General features: G+C 53.8%; 1 protein-coding gene across 7 annotated transcripts in view; it reads left to right on the top strand.

The window, feature by feature from the left end:
• Positions 1-21,089, top strand: part of KAZN (kazrin, periplakin interacting protein) — an 857,604-nt gene that overhangs the window by 689,525 nt on the left and 146,990 nt on the right. The window contains exon 1 of one of the 7 annotated variants that reach the window (XM_037828475.1): positions 3,482-3,963. The exons of 5 other annotated variants lie outside the window; for them this stretch is intronic. In XM_037828475.1, the coding sequence (XP_037684403.1) occupies positions 3,756-3,963 (208 nt within the window). In that variant the 5' untranslated portion in view covers positions 3,482-3,755. Of the gene's footprint in view, positions 1-3,481; positions 3,964-21,089 lie in introns of those variants that run through there. One more of the 7 variants, XM_037828476.1, reaches the window with a different exon arrangement.

The raw sequence follows: 21,089 nt of genomic DNA, 5'->3' as shown, positions 1-21,089 counted from the left end.
CCTTAAGCCAAATATATCTTGTAGGCTTTGCCTGGGATGTAAAGGAATTTCCCCCCGGAATGAGGGGTCACTATGAATGAGAACCACACTGACCCCTTGCATCCCTGGCTCCAGCCTTCTTTGTGTTTCTATCAGCCTGAGGTCAGGGTCATGGGGACACAGAGCTCAGAGCCAGAGCAGCCCCCTCCCGCCCCAGCTCCTGGCTGGACTGCCCTTCTCTCCATGAATTCCCCCTCTGCCTCTGCTCTTTGTCTTGTTCCATCCCCACCCCTCCCTTCCAGCTGCCCTGCAGAGGCTGGCCCTAACCTGCCCTGGAGAAGGACAGAGTGGGCCAAATCCCAGGCCCAGCTGTCTCCAGCATCGATTCCCCACAGCCTGCAGGGAAGGTGGGAAAGTCTTCTTGGAGTAAAACTGGATACATAATTTGTGGGGCTCAAGACAACATGAAAAGGTGGGGTCCCTCGTTCAAAAATAATTAAGAATTTCACGACAACCACGGCAGAGCATTAGAGCATTAAACCAAGCACGGGGTCCTTCTGGGCATGGGGCCTGGTGTGACGGCACAGGTCACACGTCCAGAAGCTGGCCTTGTCATGCAGTCTCTAGCAAAACCCATCCTGGAGTCAGGTATCTTTTGTGTAGAACCTGCCCCAACTGCTCAGGGCAGAATATAGGTTGTTACTCCTTGGCTCTGCATCTCCTGTTGCAGAACTAAGCAGAAACCTCTCCAGGGCCCGGGACGTTCTCATAATCAGAAACATACCTCAAAGAAAAATACCTCCCCACTCAGGTCAGGGGCTTCCTAAAGGCTACAGGCTGCACCTGCCACTGCCCCTGCCCAATGCTTGCCTGCATGCAGAATTGTGAGCAGCAAGAGTGAGGAGCTAGAGCTGAGTAGGGGGGATTGGGAAGGGGCCTGGACAGTCTGGGAACCCCCAGAAATCTGGGGAAAGTGGGCCCAACCACCATTTGATGTCCTGGTCCTCAGTGTGGAGACCAAACACACACACACACAGACACACACACACACACACACATGCACACACGGACACACAGCCAGGGCCAAACTTCTTTGCTGAGTAAGGAGAGCTGTGGAAATTCCCCAGGGCTGTGGGCTTGAGAAACAGTTTGGATGATTGAAATGCAGCTGGGAAGTTTATGAGACTTCTGAGAGGGCACAGAGGGGACCAGCGAGGTGACTTCTGGCCAAAGGGCTGCATAGAAGCCCCTAGACATGTTTACTTTGTTGTTCCTTTTTCTTCTTCCTTCTTCCTTCCTCTTCCTCTTCCTTCCCCTTCTCCCCCTTCTTCCTCCACTCCCTCTTCTCCTCCCCCTCCTCCCTTTTCCTCCCCCTCCTCCTTACCCTCCTTTTTCCTCCCCTTCCTCCTTCCCCTCCTCCTTCTCATTTCAGAGTTGCCAACATTTCAAAATCAGAAGGTTTCACATAAAAATCTGTATTCCAAACATTTCTAATAAAAAAAAAACAGAACATCTGATAATACCAGGCCCACATTCCTGCATGCCCACCCCCTCTCCCTGGGCTGGTGGCCTCTTTTTTTTTGCCATAGTCCCCTCCACTCCGTAGCATATCCCTGACACTGTCCACATGAAACTAGTACATTGTCACCCTTGTGCTGTTTTTCTTCTTGTCCTGGACTGGTGAGGACAATGCATGTCTCTATCAAAAATGGGAAACTAGAAGGTCAACCAGGAATTCCACATACTTCAAGAATATAGGAAAGAGCACACCTCTTTGTGGAAGAAAGAGTGCTCAGTGTTTAACGTGCACAGGGTGTCTCAGTGCAAAGAATACGGCCTTAACCGCTGCACAGCTCACCCATGCCCCAGCTGGCTCCCGGAAGGCATTGGGATGGAGAATCCTGGACCGGGGTTGAGCAGGGTGTTCTCAGCCTTTCCATTCACGAGGGTGCATTTCCTTTGTTCTGTTCTGTCTGTTCTACCAGCAGAGGCAGAGGAACGGGGGGGGGGGGATTCTCAGTGTCTCTGGTCACTTGGTGTGGGATCAGTTTCCTTCCCTTGTGGGGGTTTAACCACATGAGCAGTTTTCTTCCACAGCTGGGAGTACCACCAGCATTTGGGGTGCCTTCTGTGGGGAAATCAGGGGTTCTGGGTAGGACAGGGCTGGGGGAACGGGGATGGGGACCCATCCCTTGCCCTGTGGACCACCGCAGCTGGTCCTGTTTCCCAGTTATCGGGAAGGTGAGGGGGACAGGGTGCCTGAGGAGTGGTGGGGTAGCCACAGTGGTAGCTGAGGGGGGCAGGTCTCCTCCCCCATAGGCAGGAAAATGACACATAAAAGGTTTTTAGACGGGGGGAAAGCAATTTGATTCCTACAGCTAGTTGGGGAGCCACTTGCTGTGTCCTAGAAATCCCCCAGGCTCAGAGGTTACAGAGCCAGGCCTGGGCAGGGTGGGGGCACGTACTGCCAAGAAGAGGAGGCTTGGGGGTGCCACTGGGTGCCTGGGACTCCTCCCTGGCCTGCAATCTCAGCCCTCCTTGTCCACAATCTGGGGAAACCAAATCTCCCTCCTGGGGCTGCAGGAGATAATTAGTCTTTCTAAAGAGGCTCGTAATTCCCAGATCAAAGGGGGCTCAATGCTGCCAACTCAGTTTACAGCATGCGTTGCCAGCCACTGCAGTACCCACTCTGAAGGGCGGGTTCAGATTTGCAGACCTACCCTGGTGCCATTTCCTCCAGGGCATGGCCAGCCCAACTAGTGACCCCAGCCCATTCCTGGAGTCCAGGCCCTGGGCCTCCTCTGTTAGTGACCTCACCTGCCACATCTGTGCCATGGAGGGAAGTTCAAAAGCCACACACATAGATGATGGACAGGGAAAGAATTACTGAAACCTGATTTTATAGACCCAGGAAGGCGAGGCGAGGTGACAGGGTCTCCCCCAGATCGCAGCCTCCTCACAGGTAGGGATCGTGTGGATTTTATTCCCCGCTTGCACAGTGAATGCACTCAGTACTGCATTCATTTAAAGAGTGGCCACACAGTAGAGAAGTGACCGAAACACCCCTCGGCCTGCCCCCTCTCCCCCGCTCCAACACACACATTCTTTCTGCCCTCCCAGCGCAATTACTGGGTCTTCAGCTCTTCGGCAAAGCTGTCACAAATGTCTCAGAAGAATGCAGAGACGCGCAAACGGGGGTGCCAGGCAGGCAGGCATCCCCTTGACGCACTCACTTGAGGTTCTCAAGGTGGTGGGTTCGAGTCCAGACCCTGCCACTTCCGACCCCTGTGACACGGGCCAGCGTTCCTTCGGATCTGTTTCTCCAGGAATGAGCATGTTGGGGATGCACCGAGTGGCCGGGACCCGGCGCTCAACAAACAGTGCAACGCGGCGCTCCCCAAGGCCTGCGGGCGAGTCTGGGCGCCACCGAGGGGCCGGGCCCGGGGGCGGGTCCGGGGGCGGGGCGAGCGGCCGGCCCTCGCCAGCCCGGAAGGAGCCGGGGGAGGAGCCGCGGGAGTGAGAGCCGTTCCCACGTGAGAGGCTCCGCGGCCGAATTCCTCGCGTGCGGCGGCCGCGGACGGCTCGGAGTCCGGCTGGACAGAGAGCCCCGGTCTGGTGCGCGCTGGCGGCCGGGCGGGGCGGCGGGGGCGGCGCTCGGCTGCGCCCCGATGCGGCGGCGGCCCCGGGGGACGTGACCCGGCGCCCGCCGTCGGAGCCCCCGCGGGCCGGCGCCCGCCCGCTTCCCCGCCGCGGGCAGCGCCCCCCCGGCCAGCGGCATGCGGGCGGCCGACTCGGGCACCTGGGAGCGCGTCCGCCAGCTCGCCGCGCAGGGCGAGCCGGCGCCTTCCTGCGGGGCCGGGCCCGGGCCCGAGCGCCTCGCGGGGCCCGCCGCCTGCGGGTTGTGTGCCGACGCGGCGGGGCCCGACGATCGACCCCGCGCCGGGGTGCCCCTGATTCGAGCGGATGGCGACTGCAGCCAGCCGGGTAGGTGCGCGCCGAGAGGGGAGGCGGCCCGGCCGCAGGCCCAAGGAGCCGCCGGGGCCGGGCGCGCGGGGGCGCTCCCGCCCGGGACTCGGGAAGCCGCGGGTGGCAAAGTTCTCGCTGCTCTCGGAGCGCCGAGCGCGGGGCGGGGTGCAGGGGGGAGACGCGCGGGACACGGAGTTAGTTCTCCCACAAGGGGCGAGGGGAGCGCTCGGTGCTCCCCGGCTTTCCAGCGCGAGCCAGCCGGAGAGGATTGAAGCCGGAGAGCAAAGGCTACGCCTGCCAGAGCCCTGCAGTCCGGCGACGCCTGGACCCGAGCTCCGCACCCGACCCGACCTCGCGCCTGTTTTCGGAAGCGTGGGAAATGGGCCAGCCCCGCGCAAGTTGGGGCGGCCCTCTGCGCCCGCACCTGTAACCCACCTGCCAGCCCCATAAAGGGCCGAGGAGCGCGCCCCTTTACAGCCGCCCCTGCAAGAGAAAATTGGTGATGGTATTTGCTAGGAGCGAGAGATTGCTGCTTTCCCCAAGCACTTGAACTCCGAGTAATGCAGGAAGAGAAATTGCAGCGGTGGAGACACAAACGCAGTGATCTAATTGCGTGTGGTTGGCTAATCCGCCCCAAGCGGGGGACAGCATTTTAGTGTTAATATCTTCCGCGTGGGTGCGCCCATTCTCTAGCGTTTCGGTCTCAGATGTTTTCCGCTCCCGGGTTCGGAGATGGGGGAGGCTTCAGGGACCCCTGGATTGACTGGACTTTAAGTAGGAAGAAATCTAGATCCCGGACAAGAGCTTTTCTGAGAAGGCTGTGCCAATCTGAAGTTCCGAATACTTTTTCCAGGAAAATAGGGTGGGGGCACAACATAATTATTTTGTTTCTTGAACGCCTATTGTGTGCCAGTAATTTACGTGCCTTAAATCCTCATGTCAGTCCTTGGAGCGAGGCTGTGTTATCTCTATGCAGGTGAGGACAGAAAGCACTGGGAGATTAAACAACTTGCTCAAGGTCTCCCAGCCCCAAAGTCGGGGTGCTGGAATTCCAGATTTTGTCTATGGAAACCTAAAGCCTTGTTACCAGAATGCCTCTTGTAGCCAGTAGGCTCACCAGCTGGGGAGCACTGTGCTTGTTTACCTAATAATTATTCCTTTCCTCTGAGAAAAAGCCCCCAAATTCCAGCCTGCCTGTATTGATCTCCCTAAGAGATGGAATTCCAGGGACTGGGATCCTGCAACTGGCGGACACCCAACCTGACTGCTCTAATGAGTTGAGCTGCGGCCCCAGGGACGGGGCTGCTAGAAATAGGCCCAACCTGGTGGCCCCCTTACAGGACCCCAAAGGTGGAGCAAGGAACTTTGGTCTTGCTTTGGAATTATGAGTCTCTGCCAAGCCATGTGTCTGAGATTAAATGTGCCCACAAGGGCTGAAGCAGAGGCACTCCAACAAGCAGCCCCCTGGCACACTGCCTCCAGGCAGCAGTGCCCAGTACTTCCTCTGCCCAAGATTGGAGTTTTACTTTGTCCGCCTCTTCCCCACGTGCAGCAGTTGGAGTCCAAGATAGCTTGGTGTAAAACAGCCTAGAGACAAAGAGTAAGCAGTTAGGAGAGCTTGCGCAAACGTCTTTTTGAGACTCAGTTTACCTAAAGTAGATGCTCGATCGATGTTACTTGTCAACTTCTCACGACATTACACACTGCTGGGTTACCCCTCAGTGTCCCATTGACTCAGCATCTCATTAGGAAAGGACACTACCTGCTTCACCGCCACTCTCATGAGCCAGATCTAGTTGACTTTTATCTGGTCTGTAAAATATTTAAGTGATCCCAGGCTGAGTGTTGTATCAGTGGAAGTTGTTATTATGTAAACATATATACAAGATGGCTGGGTGGAGATATTATCTGTTTACTTTGTCTCTGTATAGACTCTGTTTGCTGGTTCATAGTAACAATGGCCTAATGACATGGTGTAGCCAAGAAGCGCCTGTCTCTGAGGTCTGGGGGTGGTTATAGTTCCGTGGCCCTCTTGGTGTATCCCTTTAGGGCAGAGAGCCTTGGAGATCTCATTTCCCAATAACATCACTGGCATGAGACTGGATCAAACCAGCAGCTAAACTGGAAGGTTCTGAGTTCTCTCCCCACCCCCAGCCCACCACCCCTCACCCTTTTCTGGTCTCTGCTTCTTAAAGCAGTTTCTGAGAACTTCCTGATGGCGAGGCACTGAGGAGAGCACCATGGAAATGGTTTCTCAAACTATTGGCCATCACAAGGGGTTTCCTCTGGGAGGTCAATGCGAACTCCTCTGACTTAGACCTGCAAGCTGAAATTGTTGCTAAAATAAATACTTCAGCCACGCCACGAGGTGACTCACTCAAGGAGCTGAAGGAGGTGTCCAGTTGGTGTCCAGTTGGGGATTGGCACTTTGAGACGGGTAGAGGATGCAAAGGGGAGCTGGGACGCTGGCTTGGTGGGTGGAGGCCTCGAACATCTCGACATTGCTGAGGGAAGGTGTCCTAATCAGGAGGGTGGTGGGCCGCTCCTGGCCTCTGGTCAGCCTGGCCTCCAGGGTAGACCAGGGTAGAATGACTGGAGAGGTTAAAGGTCTTTCCACCAGACTCAGCAGGTGGAAACGCTGGGGCAGGGCCTGTAGCTGGACACGTGGAAATTGGCCACCTGTTTGTCTGCACCTGGTTGTCTTACCACAACTCTGTTTGACCATGAGATGCTCCTTCACTCGGTGTCCCTGTTGGTGCCATGGGAATAAAGCCTTCCGAGCGTGGGTCACCCAGCCAGCCGCAGAGGGAACCAGGGTGCTCACCGATGGGCTTCAGACCTGGAGGGGGAATTGGGGTGTTTGGTCTTTGGGTGTTCATTCATTCACTCACACTCATTGAGCATCTACCCCTAGGCAGGTGCCACTGTTTACACCAGGGCTGGAGCAGTAGGTGAGACCACTGCAGCCCTTGTTTCCATGGACCTTCTGTCCCATGGGGGGAGATTTTCAGTAAGCAAACGCACACGGGATGAGTCAGGGGGTGGTTAAGTGTTACCAAGACAAAAGGAAGCCAGGTGAGGAGTTAGCTAGCGTGATGGGAGCTGGGAGTGGGTGGTCAGAGAGGGAACAAATGAAGTGAGGGGGCAGGATTGCCAAGTCCCTAAGGCAAGAGGGTGTCAGCTAAACTAATCTCGTCATTTTTTTTAAAAGTGGGTGGGAAATCAGAGCTTTTTCACACTCAGTACCTTTTATTTGAGCCATTTGTGTTATCTCTTCCTGCCCTTCCTTCCCCCACATTAAATAAATCTGGGAGGACGGAGGCTGTCGTGTATCTTGTGTGGCTCCTGGCACCGTGCCCTCCAAGGGCAAGACACAGCACCGGGAGCCACACGTGGCACTAACCAAACACAGTGCATTTTGTCTCATTCAGTCCTCCCTGCACCTCAGGGGCAGGGGCAGTTTCTACTCCCTTTACAGGTGGCCCTCGGAAAAGTTCAGTGACTTGCCCAAGTTCGCACAGCCAGCAGATGCCCCAGCCAGGCACTTATCTGATTGTCGACCCCCAAATTGTGTGGAGAGACGCTGTATTGATCAGTTGATCATAAGAAGGTAGAACCCTATTAAGTTCCAGATCTGTTTTTTAACTTTAAATTTTTATCCTTAAAAAACAATTGTCTTCTCTTGACATTCCTTGTTTTAAGCAACCCAAGCATTTGCTTATCTTTGTGCCTTTAGCCATTTCAGTAGTAAGTCTGTTATCCTTTCTGAAAAGACTTCTGCGGGCATCGGTGATGAGATGAAATCTCCACCTTGGCTTCAGGGATGCTGTTAGCCGCCCACCAGGACCGAGGGGTGGGTTTGGCATGAACATTGTTGACTAGTGGGTGGGATGGGGGTAGGTCAGGGCTTGGCCCTGCTCGAAGATGAGGAATGTAAGCCAGTGCTGTTGAAAAGGGTTGGATTGGTATCCCCAGGGAGGTTTTGACCTGTGACCCCCCCACCCACCCCATGAGGCTGTTCTGTGAGATGGACTGAACTGTCCTTCTGCCAGAGAAGGTGGCACCCCGTAGCGGGTACAGCACAGCAGCTTTGGAATCAAGCAACCCTGCTTGGAATTGCCCAGGTCTGTAAACTTCCTGGGCCTCCGTTTACCCTTCTGTAAAATGGGGATTCTATTACACATTTCAGAGTTGTTGGAAAGATTGGTCAAAATCTCTGTGATTCAGCATCCTTCATACATGTGCGTCCTGATGCTACCAATGACCTAAGGGAAGGCAGAATTCCCCTTTATTCAGAGTTCTAAGAATAGATAGATCAATCTAGAGATAATATATGTGCTGTATATGCTATAGATAGGTACACACACATACACTTATATGTTTTTTTTTTTTTTTAATTTTTGAAGTAGGGAATATTGAGATTTGATCTTTAAACAGGTGCCTCTGAAGGACTGCTGGCTGCTGTTTGGCCTTTTGAGTCATCAGGAGATTTCCATGGTGGCCATCATGCACTCTTTCTGTTCTTTGTAATATTCCAGTTGAGTTAACAGGACTGTTTCCAGGACCCTCCAGCCGTCCTGGGGAGAGATGGGCTTACTCCCCTTCCAGTCATGTCAACCGAGCACGTGGCTCAAGTAAAATAATCACCCACCACCCCGGAGAAGCTAGCCTTCAGTCGGTAACAGGGCAGGTTGGCAAAAGTGGAAAATCAGGTCCATCTGTGGGTACACAAAGTGTAGCCCCAGCTGGTAAACCTCTCTACATGTCATTAAAGCCAGCCAAAGCCATCGCTGTGGGGATCTGTGTTTGCCCTGAGTCACCAAGGGCTATAAACACTCCAGAGAGGATGCCAAGCCGTGGTTATAAGTTGTGCATGAGCATGTGTTTAGTAATTCTTTATGGCCCTACTCTCCGTAAATGCAGCTTGGGTTGAGCGTGCCAGATGAGTGCCTCCTGGGGAGGGAAGTCAGAATTGCCTCCTGTTCCTAAGGAGCAGCCTCTCTGCAGCCCCAGGGCAGCCAGCACAAAGCTGGGGACTGCAGGCTCTCTCTTCTCTGCTGTTGGGAAGCCTTCGAGAAAAGCCAGCTAGAGAACACAGATTTTAACAATGGCAGGGAGCCCTGGCTGGGTGGCATGCGTCCATCAGGTACAGCAACCGCCCCATGCTTAGAAGAAATTAACAGCCAGAAGGGTGTGACAGGTAGGTGTGATCCCACCTGGTGCCATGGGCCTAGGAGAAGGAGAGCCTGGGGATCCACAGTGGTGGTGGGGGTCCCTGGTGTACATGCTGGGCTTTGGCAACTGCAGTGGGGACACCCACCACCCGGTGACCGCCCCACAGGTGCTGACGGCGTCTTTTCTCATTGCTGCCTGGATTTGGAGGCTGACTCAGGCTCTGGACTAGTTTGGGCTGCAACTTGATCAGAGGCATTGAGCGTGCTCTGTACCTTTTAATTGTACAGAAGCTTCAGAAAGCTCTCCCTAGGGCCCAACGAGAAGTGAAAACAATAGCTGCTATTTGTTGTATACTTGACTCCCTCACCTCACAGCTCAGACTCACCATGCACACCTAACTTTGAAGCGCTGGGTGCCAGGCAGGGAGGAAGATGTGTTTTAGTTCGGTAAGGTCCTGTTAATGAAGAAGAGTCACTTCCTGAGGACCGACCAGGAGCCATGTCCTTTTTTCCATGCTTTCCTGTTGGGCCTGTGTTCTCCCCATCTTACAGATGAGACGGCGTCAGCTTAAAGGGGCTGTCATAAGTGGCTATTCCCAGATGCCATGCAGCCCACCCCAAGACCGTTGCTTTCTCCCCACCATGGTTTCCTCCATCAGCTGACAACTCCCCAAGGGCCTCCAGGGCACAGAGTGGAGGTTGAGATGCTAGTGTGCTGGGGTTTTCTCCCTGGCATCTTTGGTGGGCTGATGTCCAATCAGCTGCAGGGAGTTGGGAGCGAGGGCCCCTGAAGCCCAGAGCCTCTCCCTCGTCTGCAGGAGACTCTGGCCCTGCCCCCCTGCCCCAGCGGCCTTGGCCCTAGGTGTGGAGTTCCATGCCAGCCATCTGGGCTCCTGGAGTGCCCAACCCTGAGAGGGAGACCTCAGCAGGGATGGGGTCAACCCACTCTGCCGGTGGGGAAACTGGGGCGCTGAGCTGGGAAGGGACCTTACTCCAAGATGTCAGGTGGGGTGGCTTCCTGGGCCCGATGTGAAAACTTACAGGGGCACGTGGCTGCCTCGGCAGATCTGGGAGTTTTCACTCTGTCCTCTGCCCTCACCTCCTCTGGCCCATTAAAGGTTTTCTGGGCTTCACCGTGGCCTGAGCTGCTTGTTAGCTGGTATGCGGATTCTTGGGCTCCACCTCCAGATTCTGGTTCTGTTAGTCTGGGGAGGGGCCCAGGAATCTGCATTTTTACGCAGTGCCCTGGGTGGGTCTGACTTTCAGAAGCTCTGCATTTTGCCTTTCTGGGATTGGGCAAATTTTATTCTTGTCCTGGGGTCTTTATTAGCACATCCTGTTTACTTCCGCAGGTGTTGTGGAGCGGACACTAAGGTAGATGGACATCCGACTTACATCCCCCTTTTTTTTTTCTGTTCATACCTGGGCCCCTGCCCGCCTGTTCTTAGAATCTGTCAGAACGAGGCACATGTATATCTGTAAACTCATGAGACTGTCCCGGGAAGAGAGAGCAGCCAGAGTGAGACTGTGAGGCAGGGTGCTCAGGCGCATGCCTGGCTGCCCCCAGCATTCCAGTGCCTTCCGTCCAACTAATATTCCTTACTCCATGAGTCCCTGATGAGCCAGGCACTGGGCTAGGTGCTAACGAGACAGGAGACCAAACTCTTAACCCATGATTCCTTCAGACAGTTGAGGCTTGGAGCCCAGAGCACCTGTGGGGCCAGGGCCCCCAGCCTCCCTGCCCAGCCCGCACCCCTTCTGCCACTGGGTCTACCTTTTGCACGTGGCAGACGTGTTCATCCGAGTAGCTTGTCCGGGCTTCCTCTTCGCATCTCTCAGCCCATAACCACAGTGTAGAGGAGAGCCACGTGGGGGGATTTGTATCTTTATATCGTTTGGTGTGGGAAGCCCAGGGCCTGGTGGTGGGAGAGACTCTGCCAGTGGCCTCCCTTCTGAGGGAGACTAAGAAAGAGCGGAACTGCAGGATCAGTGCAGATTCCAGATCCCTCCTCCAGAGATCGATTCCAAGGGTCCAGGGTGGAGTTTGAGACCCTGCACTTTTAGCATCCCATCCCCTCCCTCCCCACGCCTTCACCCGGCACCGGTGGGCCCACGACCACACCTGGAGATACCCTTTCCTAGTTACTTCACCACCAGTGTTCCTTACACTTCCTTAAAACACGGCCACCTCACAGGTGTGCTGGGAAGATACGGGGGAGAAATAAATTCAGTTACCTTTTTTCTGTGATTAAAACCAGTACACTGTTATGTCTCTGTCACTGTGATACCTGAACACATTATTCTTGTATGTTTGTTTTTGTTTTGATGTATCTTTCTTTGGCAGAGAATTGCTTGGTCGTTTTTTAAGGTTTGTTTTCCGTAGTATATTTACACTACTAAGTTTAAGAACCACCCTTGCAAGGGGATCTGCCTTGGGCTGAGGACTGCTGATGTTTACAGGTGCAGGGAGACACCATTTCCTGTGGCATAGAGATTTTCTGTTCAGCAACAGGATGGGCTGCAATTGGAGGTAATGAGTCCTCCAGCAGTGGAGGTAACCAAGCCTGACTGGGTGTGTCCCTTGGGTATCAGAAGATTCCTTCAGCCTGGGGTAATGAGGGCAGATGGCAACTCCTCCTCTTCCCATCCAGACCACCAGATGCTGCCTCCATCTCTCCTTTTAGACTAGGGCAGGGAGGGTGGACCAGTCGGCCCTGTGACTCTGCAGCCGCTCGTCACCCTGGGTACTCCCTGCTGCCTGTCAGCCTCAAGCATTTGATCCAGCTCCTGTCATGCCAATTCTCGGGGAAGGCCTCGTTCCGTCCTCGCCAGCCTCTTGCCAGGCTTGCCCTCATTTCCACCGCTCCACCCCGCAACCCTCCCACCCTCCTCCTAGCAGCCAGCTCAGAGGGAAGCTTGCATCCCTGGCGTTCCCTCAGCAGGGACAGAGGCTCCCTCCTCTTGGGTTCTAGGGCTGATGTGGCTGCGTCCCTGCCAAGCTCAGCTGCCTTCTCCCACCAGCGGGCACAGGGGTGGAAATAGATGGAGTCTCATCTCTCTCTGGCACCCCAGCTACATATAACCCAGGAAGGAGCCCCTTTTTAGAGGAGGGGAAGTAGAGGCAGGCCCAGCGTCATCTATCGCGGCCAGTGCCGTCTAATAGAACTTTATGCAAGATGGAAAATGTTCTACCTCAGTGCTGTTTAGTGTGGCAGTCCCTGAACTTGAAATGTGGCTGGTGCACCTGCAGACATGAATTTTAAAATTTACAACCATAAAAGGCCACTGTGGTTAGTGGGTGCCCTATTAGACATTGCGGCGAGCCTTGGACGAGTCAAGGCAGGAGACTAATGGATGTTTCCATGGCATGTCACAGCTTAGAAAGCCTCTGATGTTTGTTTTTCCACTGAGTTCCCCAAAAACTGCCAGGTTTCTCGGTGTGGCCCATTGGACCGCCTGTGTCAGAATCACCTGGGAACTTGGGTGTGTTTAATGTCCTTTCCTGGGCTCCATACCAGAAGACCTGGGCAATCAAAAATATCTGGGAATGGGCCTGAGAATCTGCATTTTAAACAAGTCCCACCCTCCCAAGTAATTCTGATCCACACTGAAGTGGGAGGACTGAGGTCTCTGGCACCTTCCATCTTTACTTTGGGGGGGGGGGGGGTCTCAGTTCCCAGTCACTGTGTCTCTGTAAACAAGTGGGCAAGTTGCATTTCAATCTCCAGAATCTCTTAATGTGGTAGGGCCCTTGAAGTGCATTCATTCATTTGTTCTGCAAATAGTTATCTTGCACCCACCATGACCAGAAATCCTCAGAATTATCAGGGATAGTCATAGATAAAACACAGCCCTGCCCTCATGGTACTTAAGGCTAAGGATATTTTCAGAAATCTAGATCCCAAAAAGCTCTTTTGTGTTTCTAATGCCATTGAAACTCGCCTCAAAGCCCTTTCTGCTTCCGCCTTGGTCAGCTGGGCAGGAGCCCCGGATGACACCCTCTGGTATTTGGGGCTTCTGCAGCCTATTCAGAGCCTGAGCGCCTTTGGATCGGTGGTTGCATTTGGCCCCACAACCTCCCCCACAACTTGAGTTAAAAAAAAAATAATCCACTGCATCAACTAGTCTTGTCTTTGTTTGCCTCTTTGCCCTCAAGGCTAAGCCAAAGTTCTAGTTAATTGGGCACCATAGCCAAGTGAGATCCGGTTAGAGGGGATTTTACTTGTGTGTTCAGGCAGGGATGTTTGAAATGACAAGCTGCTGTTCTTCCCTTCCGTCAGGCTCCTGGGGTGGGCATCAGGGACTTCCCCCAAAGCCACGTGGCCCTGTGCGATTGCCTCTTCAGGGCGACTGGTCTGCAGCCAGCCCTGATGACCTCTCGGGCTGAGCCCTGCTCTCCTCCTGACCCCGCGCCAGCTTCACCTTCCTGTTTTCTCGGCTAACTTGCTGGACCTGCTCACCGGCAGAGCTGACCTTGCTTTCTAGGGTCAGCTGCCCATCCACTGGGTCCTTTTTAGAGACTTGCTATTTGCCAACCAGTGACCAACAGACCAGAGTGTTTAAAAAGACCCTGCTGTTTCTCTGTCCCCCAAGTCACCTTCAGCTGAGCTCAGAACTCCTGCATTACAGGTCGTCTGCACTGAACAACCCAAATGAATTAAGTCCTGTTATCACTCTATTTTACCAATGAAATAACTGAGGCCCAGGAAGTTAATAACCCACCATAGAGCCTGGAGGTAGAGGAGGCAGGATTCAACCCAGGCAGTCTGGCTGGAGCCCGTGGTGGCCACCATCTGTCCCCGGCTGTAGTCCACTCCATGGCATCGATTGTGTCCAGCCTGAACTGTACATGCTAGAGTCTGACGTGAAGAGCCACAAAGGGGACCTTATCTCTCCGAGGTGCCTGGCACCCCCGTCCAGGCCCAGCCTCAGGTCGATCTAAGGTTTCTCCCAGCCCTGGCGGGAGTGCCTGTGGCTGCCTCCCTGGGCTGGACCAGGACGATGCAAAGCTGGAGGGTCATGGGCATTTCTGCAAACTCCAGCCGGAGGGCAAATGTGGGAGAACTCTGCCCAGGTGTTCCTGACAGCAGGTTCTCCCAGGGCTGTGGATTTCCTGGTGCTCTTGGCCTTCACATGTTAAAGATAAGATGACAGGGGTTGGAGGGATCAGTCAACCCCCTGGACACCCTGTGCAGTAGGGAGACTTGATCCCATCATTCAGGACAGCATCAGAGGCTCACAGAGGTCTGTGCTTGGGATTCATTGTTAGAATGAAAGAAGGAGTGAACAAACTAGGTTTGTATTTGTTGCACTTTCCACTTTCCTTCCACCTGCCCAGTGGGTTGTTACAGGACTGAGTTGCAAGTCATAGAAACACAACTGAAACCAACTCATAGAAAGGGAAATAAATGGCTCTTGTAACTGAAAAGATGAAAGGTTTAACAACTTCAGGCATAGCTGTATCCAGGGGCGCGAATGATGTCGTTTCCTGTCTCTGCTTTCATCTATATGTGATTTATCCTCTGGGGGCTTTCCCTTTCTGGTGACAAAGCCAGTCCCTAAAAGGTCTAAGCAACATTTACTTTTCCAGAACCTCTAGTATAAAGAGTCTTTAATTCTCAGTATTTCCAGCAGAAGTCCCAGGACTGATCATTGGCTTTGGTCATATGCCAGTTCTAAGGCAACTGTGTGGCCCAAGGCAACTGTGTGGCCCAGTAGCATGGAACGGCACTGTTTACCCCCATCCTTCACCCCAGTGTGCCTCGTACCCTGCCTGCTTCCTTGTGGGCCTCCATAAATGCCTGCTCTGGCTCCCCCATTGCCAGCCCTGAGGTGCATCGCTGATGGAGCGGAGCACCCCATGAGCAGTGGCAGCAGCTGGTGCTCTGGACATCCCAGACAGCATCTGGCTTCTCTCAAGGTTCCCGTTGGGAATAGGATTTTCCAGCCTGTGTCTGGAGCTTGGCCATCTCCCTTGAAAGCACTCATTGATCCCCTTAGCAGTCACCTGAATCCATACCCCACAGCCAGATGCCAACAGGGCAGGGAGTGGGCAGCCCAGGAAGGTAAGAATTTAGCGAGAGGGTGTGGCTGACATGGCTCTGTGCTTGGTGCTGCTGCTGCTTTATTGATAAGCCACCTTCAATGCCAGGTGAAATAGGATGGGTTGCAACTGGATAATAAAGTGATGTTTATTAAGCATGGGGTGTGCATTGGCGCTGGCCTAGAGAATTCGCCTCTCCACAGGATGCAGCGCCCACGTGCGGATATCTGCCCAGCAGGCTCTCTTCTGCCTGACAGGGGTACTGAGATTCTTAGCAACGACAGAGCTTTTGGCTTTGTTCTCCCTGGCAGAGTCAGGGAGTGGGCACAGGTTGGTGCACAAGCCTCAGAATCGGAGCGGGAGTTAGCCTTGGGGAAGTCCTAGGGCTTGAGCCCCTTTGCGGCCTTATGGGTGCCAGGTTCCAAAGGCAGGGGCTGAGCCTTCACCAGCCAGGCCATCCCTCGGGACAGGGCCTGGAGCCCTGAGCCCTGAGCCAGATCCCTCTCTCCATCTTGCTTCCCCAGGGTTTCTGCCCTAGGGGTCTTCTGTCTCTCTCTGCTTTGCACCCCTGCCCTGTGGTCCCGTGGCCCTCTTCTCTTGCAGAACCCGTCAGTCCCTTCAGTGCTTGGGAGGCCGAGCCTCTGACTGGTCCCCACCTGACCAGTGATCTGTCAGGCTCTTAATCAGCTGACTATCTGGTCCATTCAGCTGGGCCTGGGGGAGGAGGGATGCAGGGCACCTGGTGCGGAGGGAGAGCTGCTTTCTCCCAGGGGCTGTAGGAAAGTAGGTAACTCAGGCACAAACTGGAAACTCACTTCCTCCCAAGGCAGCTCTTGGCATTACTGATTGGTTTTAAGTGTTCACTCACCTTTACATTGAGCCCCAAATCCATCTCCCTGTGGCATCCACTCCTGACCCGTGTCCTACCATTTGAGGGTCTTTCATGGTAAGTCTGTTTCTTAACATGATGAGCCTCCGACAGGAGAAGACGGCCATCATGGACCCACACATCTTCCTGGGCAGCCTCGTTTCTCAGGCTCTTTCCTCCCAGCCCCAGCAGAGCAGATTATGCTGGGTGCGCAGAAAGGACAGGACGCCTTGCTGTGATCCGCCCAGCTTAGCCAGCCTCAGCTCTCTCACCTCCCGCCGGGAGCCCTCTGAGAGGGTGGACAAAGAGCTGCTGGCTCCAGAATCTTCCTTGGCTCATCCAAGGGAAGAATGTTTCCCAAATTGAGCTGTGTGTCCCTGGCTCTCCTGATGTTTGTTTAAGAGGACCCAGCAGGAGCCTAAAGACAGCAGGCAGGCCCCCTGGGAGCGGGCAGGGAGGGAGGGAGAAGGGCCTGTGGAATGCAGTCAGGGCAGGTGGCACTGGCACGGGAGCCCGGGCACGCCAGCAGGGTGGGATCCGGGCACCATCTCCCTTTGCCGCCACCCTGCACGCCCCACCCCCATGCCGATGCCCTTAGACCAAAAGGAACCCACAGAGGCTCGAGTGACAGGTTCGCATGCCCCTTTCGGGGTTCATCAGCAGCACCTATGGACAAATCAACTACCCACCTCTTGGCAAGAGGGTCCTGTGAACACTGCAGGCAGCAGGGAAATTGCCAGAGGAGGAGGGCAAAGGTGGAGAGAATGTGTTAGATGCCGACTGTTTGAAAAGGCGGGTTGCATTTCGCTGCCTGAAAATGTTTAACTTGAACAAGCCTCCTACCTACCAGGCCAGACCAGCGTGGATTGGGGTCTGGTTTCCTGCTCCCTCCCCCCAACCCCCACTTCCCCAAAATTACATTTTGCAGTTGTGCACACAAACATTAATTTGGAAGGAGATTTATCACTTTCTCCAGAGATTGGGAGCAGGGACAATTTCCTGGGCACCAGCGTTATTTACCTGTGTCAGTTTTCATGAAAGAGCTGAAAACTCTTTGGCCTTGCCAGTTGCTCTTGCTGAAATCCATGCTGTCTGGTCACCTGGAGGAGGACCACAGCTGGTGTCCTTTTGTCCCCTGGGTGTCATTGCCCAGGACTTCATGGCTGGAGAATAGCCAGGGCTTGTGTTGGGTTCTCTTTGGATTTGGGGGAACAGCTGTAGCTGTGTATGTACCTCCACCGCTGGTGGTGGGTGGGTGACCTTCCTGGCCTGACAAGCAGCCTGCAATTCCAGGGAGACACAGCCGCAAGCCCACAGGACACAGGGCTTTTTCCTGTTGCAAGTCAAATTACAATGGGAACACCTGCTCCTGATTAGGAAACATTTCTTCATTTGGCTTATTTTTCAGCTGCTTTATCCAACTGTGGAAGCAGTTCTGAAGCATCCACAAGCCACAGTAGTGATTTGTGTGCCTTGTTTTGTTTCACACCACAGTGCCAGGACTGTAAGCCCAGGTTACAATCATCTGTCACCCCCCTCACCCCACAAAGAGCCACGTGTGATCAGTCGTATTTCAGATGTGTCAGGGAAGAGGACATTGGCCTAAGGCCCAGAGGCTCAAGGGAGATATGTTTTGAGGTGTGCAGAAGTGGGAGGAGTAGAGAGAGAAAAAAAGAGGAAAGATCTAGAACAAGTTCAGCTCAAGAGATTAGGGTGGGAAGAGGCAGACTTAAGAGAAAAACCTGTCACCTGCTCCAAGAACTTCACATCCAGTGGGCCTCCCACTTGCTCCTCTCATTCCTTTGTTCGGTCCGAACACTGATTCTGCAGCAGCCAAACCTAGAACCTGCTCTTCTCTAGTTAGTGTCATTAGAATGGTTTATCCTCAGTTTTCTCCCAGGTGATGGGGCCAGTGTGTGTGGGAGGGGTGGGCTGTTGGGGCTTCAAGGAAAATCATGTTTGTTCATGAAAACACCTGTCTGGGAGAGTGCGGGTTGGGGTGGGGGTGGGGGCATTGGTCTGGTCAAAGTTGCCATGGGCTTGTGCACCTCAAGAAACACTTCTCAGGTCTTAGGCCAGGGCCATGCTAGCTCCAGAAGGAGGTGGAATGATGCTGTCCAGTATGAGAGTTGGCCTCTTGTCCAGAGGACAAGGGTTTAGGTTGTCAGGGTCACTTATAATCCTCCCAGGAAAACAACCTAGAAACTAGTCTCTGTCAAAATTCTGCACTGACTTTGTCCTCCTCCTTGTTACAACCACAGTGGTCATGTGTTTTCTCAAACTGGGCGTGAGCAGCACACGTGCGTGTGTATGCAAGGGCGGCGGTGGGGGGTGGCTGAAGGCTGTGGAGTTTTTTCAATTTACATTTTTCAAATAGTTTTCTCCTCTGCTCTCCCAAGAGGCAGTGCACAGAGTGGAGGCAGCATTTGACCTTTGTGAGTCAAAAATGTGCCAGACACACTGGGAAATGTTTGGTGGCAAGTCAGCAGAGGCTCAAAGCAGGAAGAAAAGTTAGACCTGTACCTTTTCCAGTCCATAATCTGGAGAAAGCAAGGGGATTGGGGTGCAGATGGCAAAATAGAGGGGTGTTCTAGTGCCTGAGGCTCCAGGTCTCATGGGCCACTTCACTCAGGAACCAGCTCCCTACTGCTGTGAGCGCCACTCACAGAATGTTCTTCCTGGAGGTTCAGGTCAACAGAGTCCCTGGAGGTCCAGGGACAAGACTGCTGGGCAGGGGCTGATCTCTGAACTGAAAGATGGGGGCTCCCAGAAGGGAAGAGGAAGGAAAGGAGTTGCCGTGTACTTAGCACTGCAGTTACCTGTTTGATCCTCTAAACAACCCTCTAAAGCAGACATTCTTATGACCCCATTTTATAGGCGAGGGAGTGAGGCACAGAGAGGTGAAATGACCTTCCCAAGGTCATGGAGCTGGTAAGCGACTGGGACTGAAGCCCCCAGACCTCCTTGCTCCTCGGATGTGTTTCTAACCACTAGGCCACACTGCCTGGCAGCCACAGGGCTCAGTGGGCATCTGCCAAAGCTGGGGTCAGACAGGCAGCTTCTGTGGAGGATGGAGATTTCTTGAGGGGAGTAGGAGGTGAGGAAGGTCTATCCTCAGACACAGCAGTAACTCAGGGGGCTTGAGTTTGTCCTCCTCATCTACTGTTCCCTCCCCCCAGAAAGCCCACGTTTCTGGGACTTGACTATAGGTGAAACTTCCTTGGTGAAATTAGGGTGCTTTTTAAAATCGGCTTTGTTCCTTTTTAGCCCGGAAGGTTGTAATGTGATGGGAGGAAGGACACAGTGATGGGGCCCCCTTTGGTCTACTGTGAAGCTCTTGGAAGCCACGAAACAGGGCTTACCACTCTGGAATTTGGGGCACCTCTGGCCGTTTGAACAAAGAAGGACCTCGGAGGACTGGAACAGATATACAATATGAAGAGGCAGGATTGCCTCCACGAGTCTGCACAGGAGGGGTGGGCTGGGGCCAGGGTGAGTCATGGTGCTGTTCGTTGGGCCTTGGGTTGACTGTCCTAAGTAAGGACAGGAAAACCCACTGTTGTGATCTCCCAAGGGACTGAGATGATAAATATAATAGAGGTGAGAGCACTTGGAAGAAAGGATTAAAAGCACTATATTCAGTTCAGCAGTATCTACCCCCGAAGTGATGCCTTCTGCACGGGAAGGCCCTGTTCTGTTCTGGACCGAGCTGAAAGCTTCTTGCAGCCTTGCTAACAGGTCTGCAATCTATGCTTCCTTTGGAGTCATGTTGGTGGGATTGGGGTTTGGGGAAGGTTGTCACAGAAGAGCATCCTGGGAAGAAGAACTGCACATTGGGAACAGACTGCCTGGTGGATCTGCGGCCTTCTTCCCAGGTTCATGCCCTTGGACAAGCCTCTTACTCTCTGTGCCTTCATTTCTTAACCTATAAAGCAGGACTAGTGCTCCCCTCCGAGGTGGCTGGGAGTTTGCATGGGATGTGTGCCCAGGACATAAACGGGTTCCACATCCCTGGAATGCTGAGCACAGCTCCAGGCTCCCAGCTACAGTCTTTTGGGGTCCAGTTGTGCTGGACCACATAGGGTTTCCTGTGAGCCCCTTTCCCCATGGCCTGGATCTGTTCTTTCTCAGCCGAAGGTAATTTTTCAATTAACTCTATTGGCTGGAAACCGGGGCGCCCTTGGAGTGTGGGAAAAATGTCTCTGGCCGGAAGAGCCCTCCCCCTGCCCCCCACTCACTTGAGGCTTGGCTTACAGAGGGAGGATCTGATTTCACATCAGGACACCAAGATGTGATCCCGGTGCCCCTTTGAGAAATCCCAGATGGCGCCTTCTGGAAGCCCCAGTGGCCCCGGCGCTGGCAGACAGCCTTCCCTCCCCACCCCCACCCGATGAGAGCAGGGCTCCAGCTCCAACGGTGCTCGTTAGTGACTTTATTGCTAAACAATCTAGAAAGGCAGCCCTGCCAGTTTTCATAAGCAAAACATTTAAAGCATGCAAAGCATATTTTATTTCTTCCTGGAGCAGCTGCTCAGTGGGATGGAGAAAAATCAGGAGTGAGTTATATGGATTTGTGCTTCACTTCTGTTACTCATGGAATTTCACAGCAGCCCTACAAGATGAGTATTTCAAGGATCTCCACATGAGGACAGAGATGACTCCCCAGGGTCAGGCCACTAATAAAGGACAGAGCCGGGGTTTGAACCAAGCTGTCTGGTTGCAGAAATGCTGCCCTACAGTCCTGAAAGGCTCCAGAGCCTTGTGCACCTCCCACCAAGTGGCTGGTGTCTGCTCTAGGTCTGTGGGAGACTTGGGAAGCTCATCCTGACCCTCTGTGGGGTTGGAATGCTCCACGAGGGCATCAGCGGCTGCAGCCAGTTATTTGCTGAGGGCTAACCCTGTGCCAGTCCCCTTCTTGGAGCTTCACGTCTGCTCCTCATGGAAATTCACAGCAGCCCTAGGAGATGAGTATTTCACATGAGGCCAGGGAAATGACTCGCCAGGGTCAGGCCACTAATAAGGACAGAGCCAGGGTTTGAACCAAGCCATCTGGTTCCAGA

This window comes from Choloepus didactylus, chromosome 2, assembly GCF_015220235.1.
Source record: "Choloepus didactylus isolate mChoDid1 chromosome 2, mChoDid1.pri, whole genome shotgun sequence".
Taxonomy (NCBI): domain Eukaryota; kingdom Metazoa; phylum Chordata; class Mammalia; order Pilosa; family Megalonychidae; genus Choloepus; species Choloepus didactylus.
The sequence above is the reverse complement of the archived record's forward strand: the minus strand, read 5'-3'. Positions and strand labels throughout refer to the sequence as shown.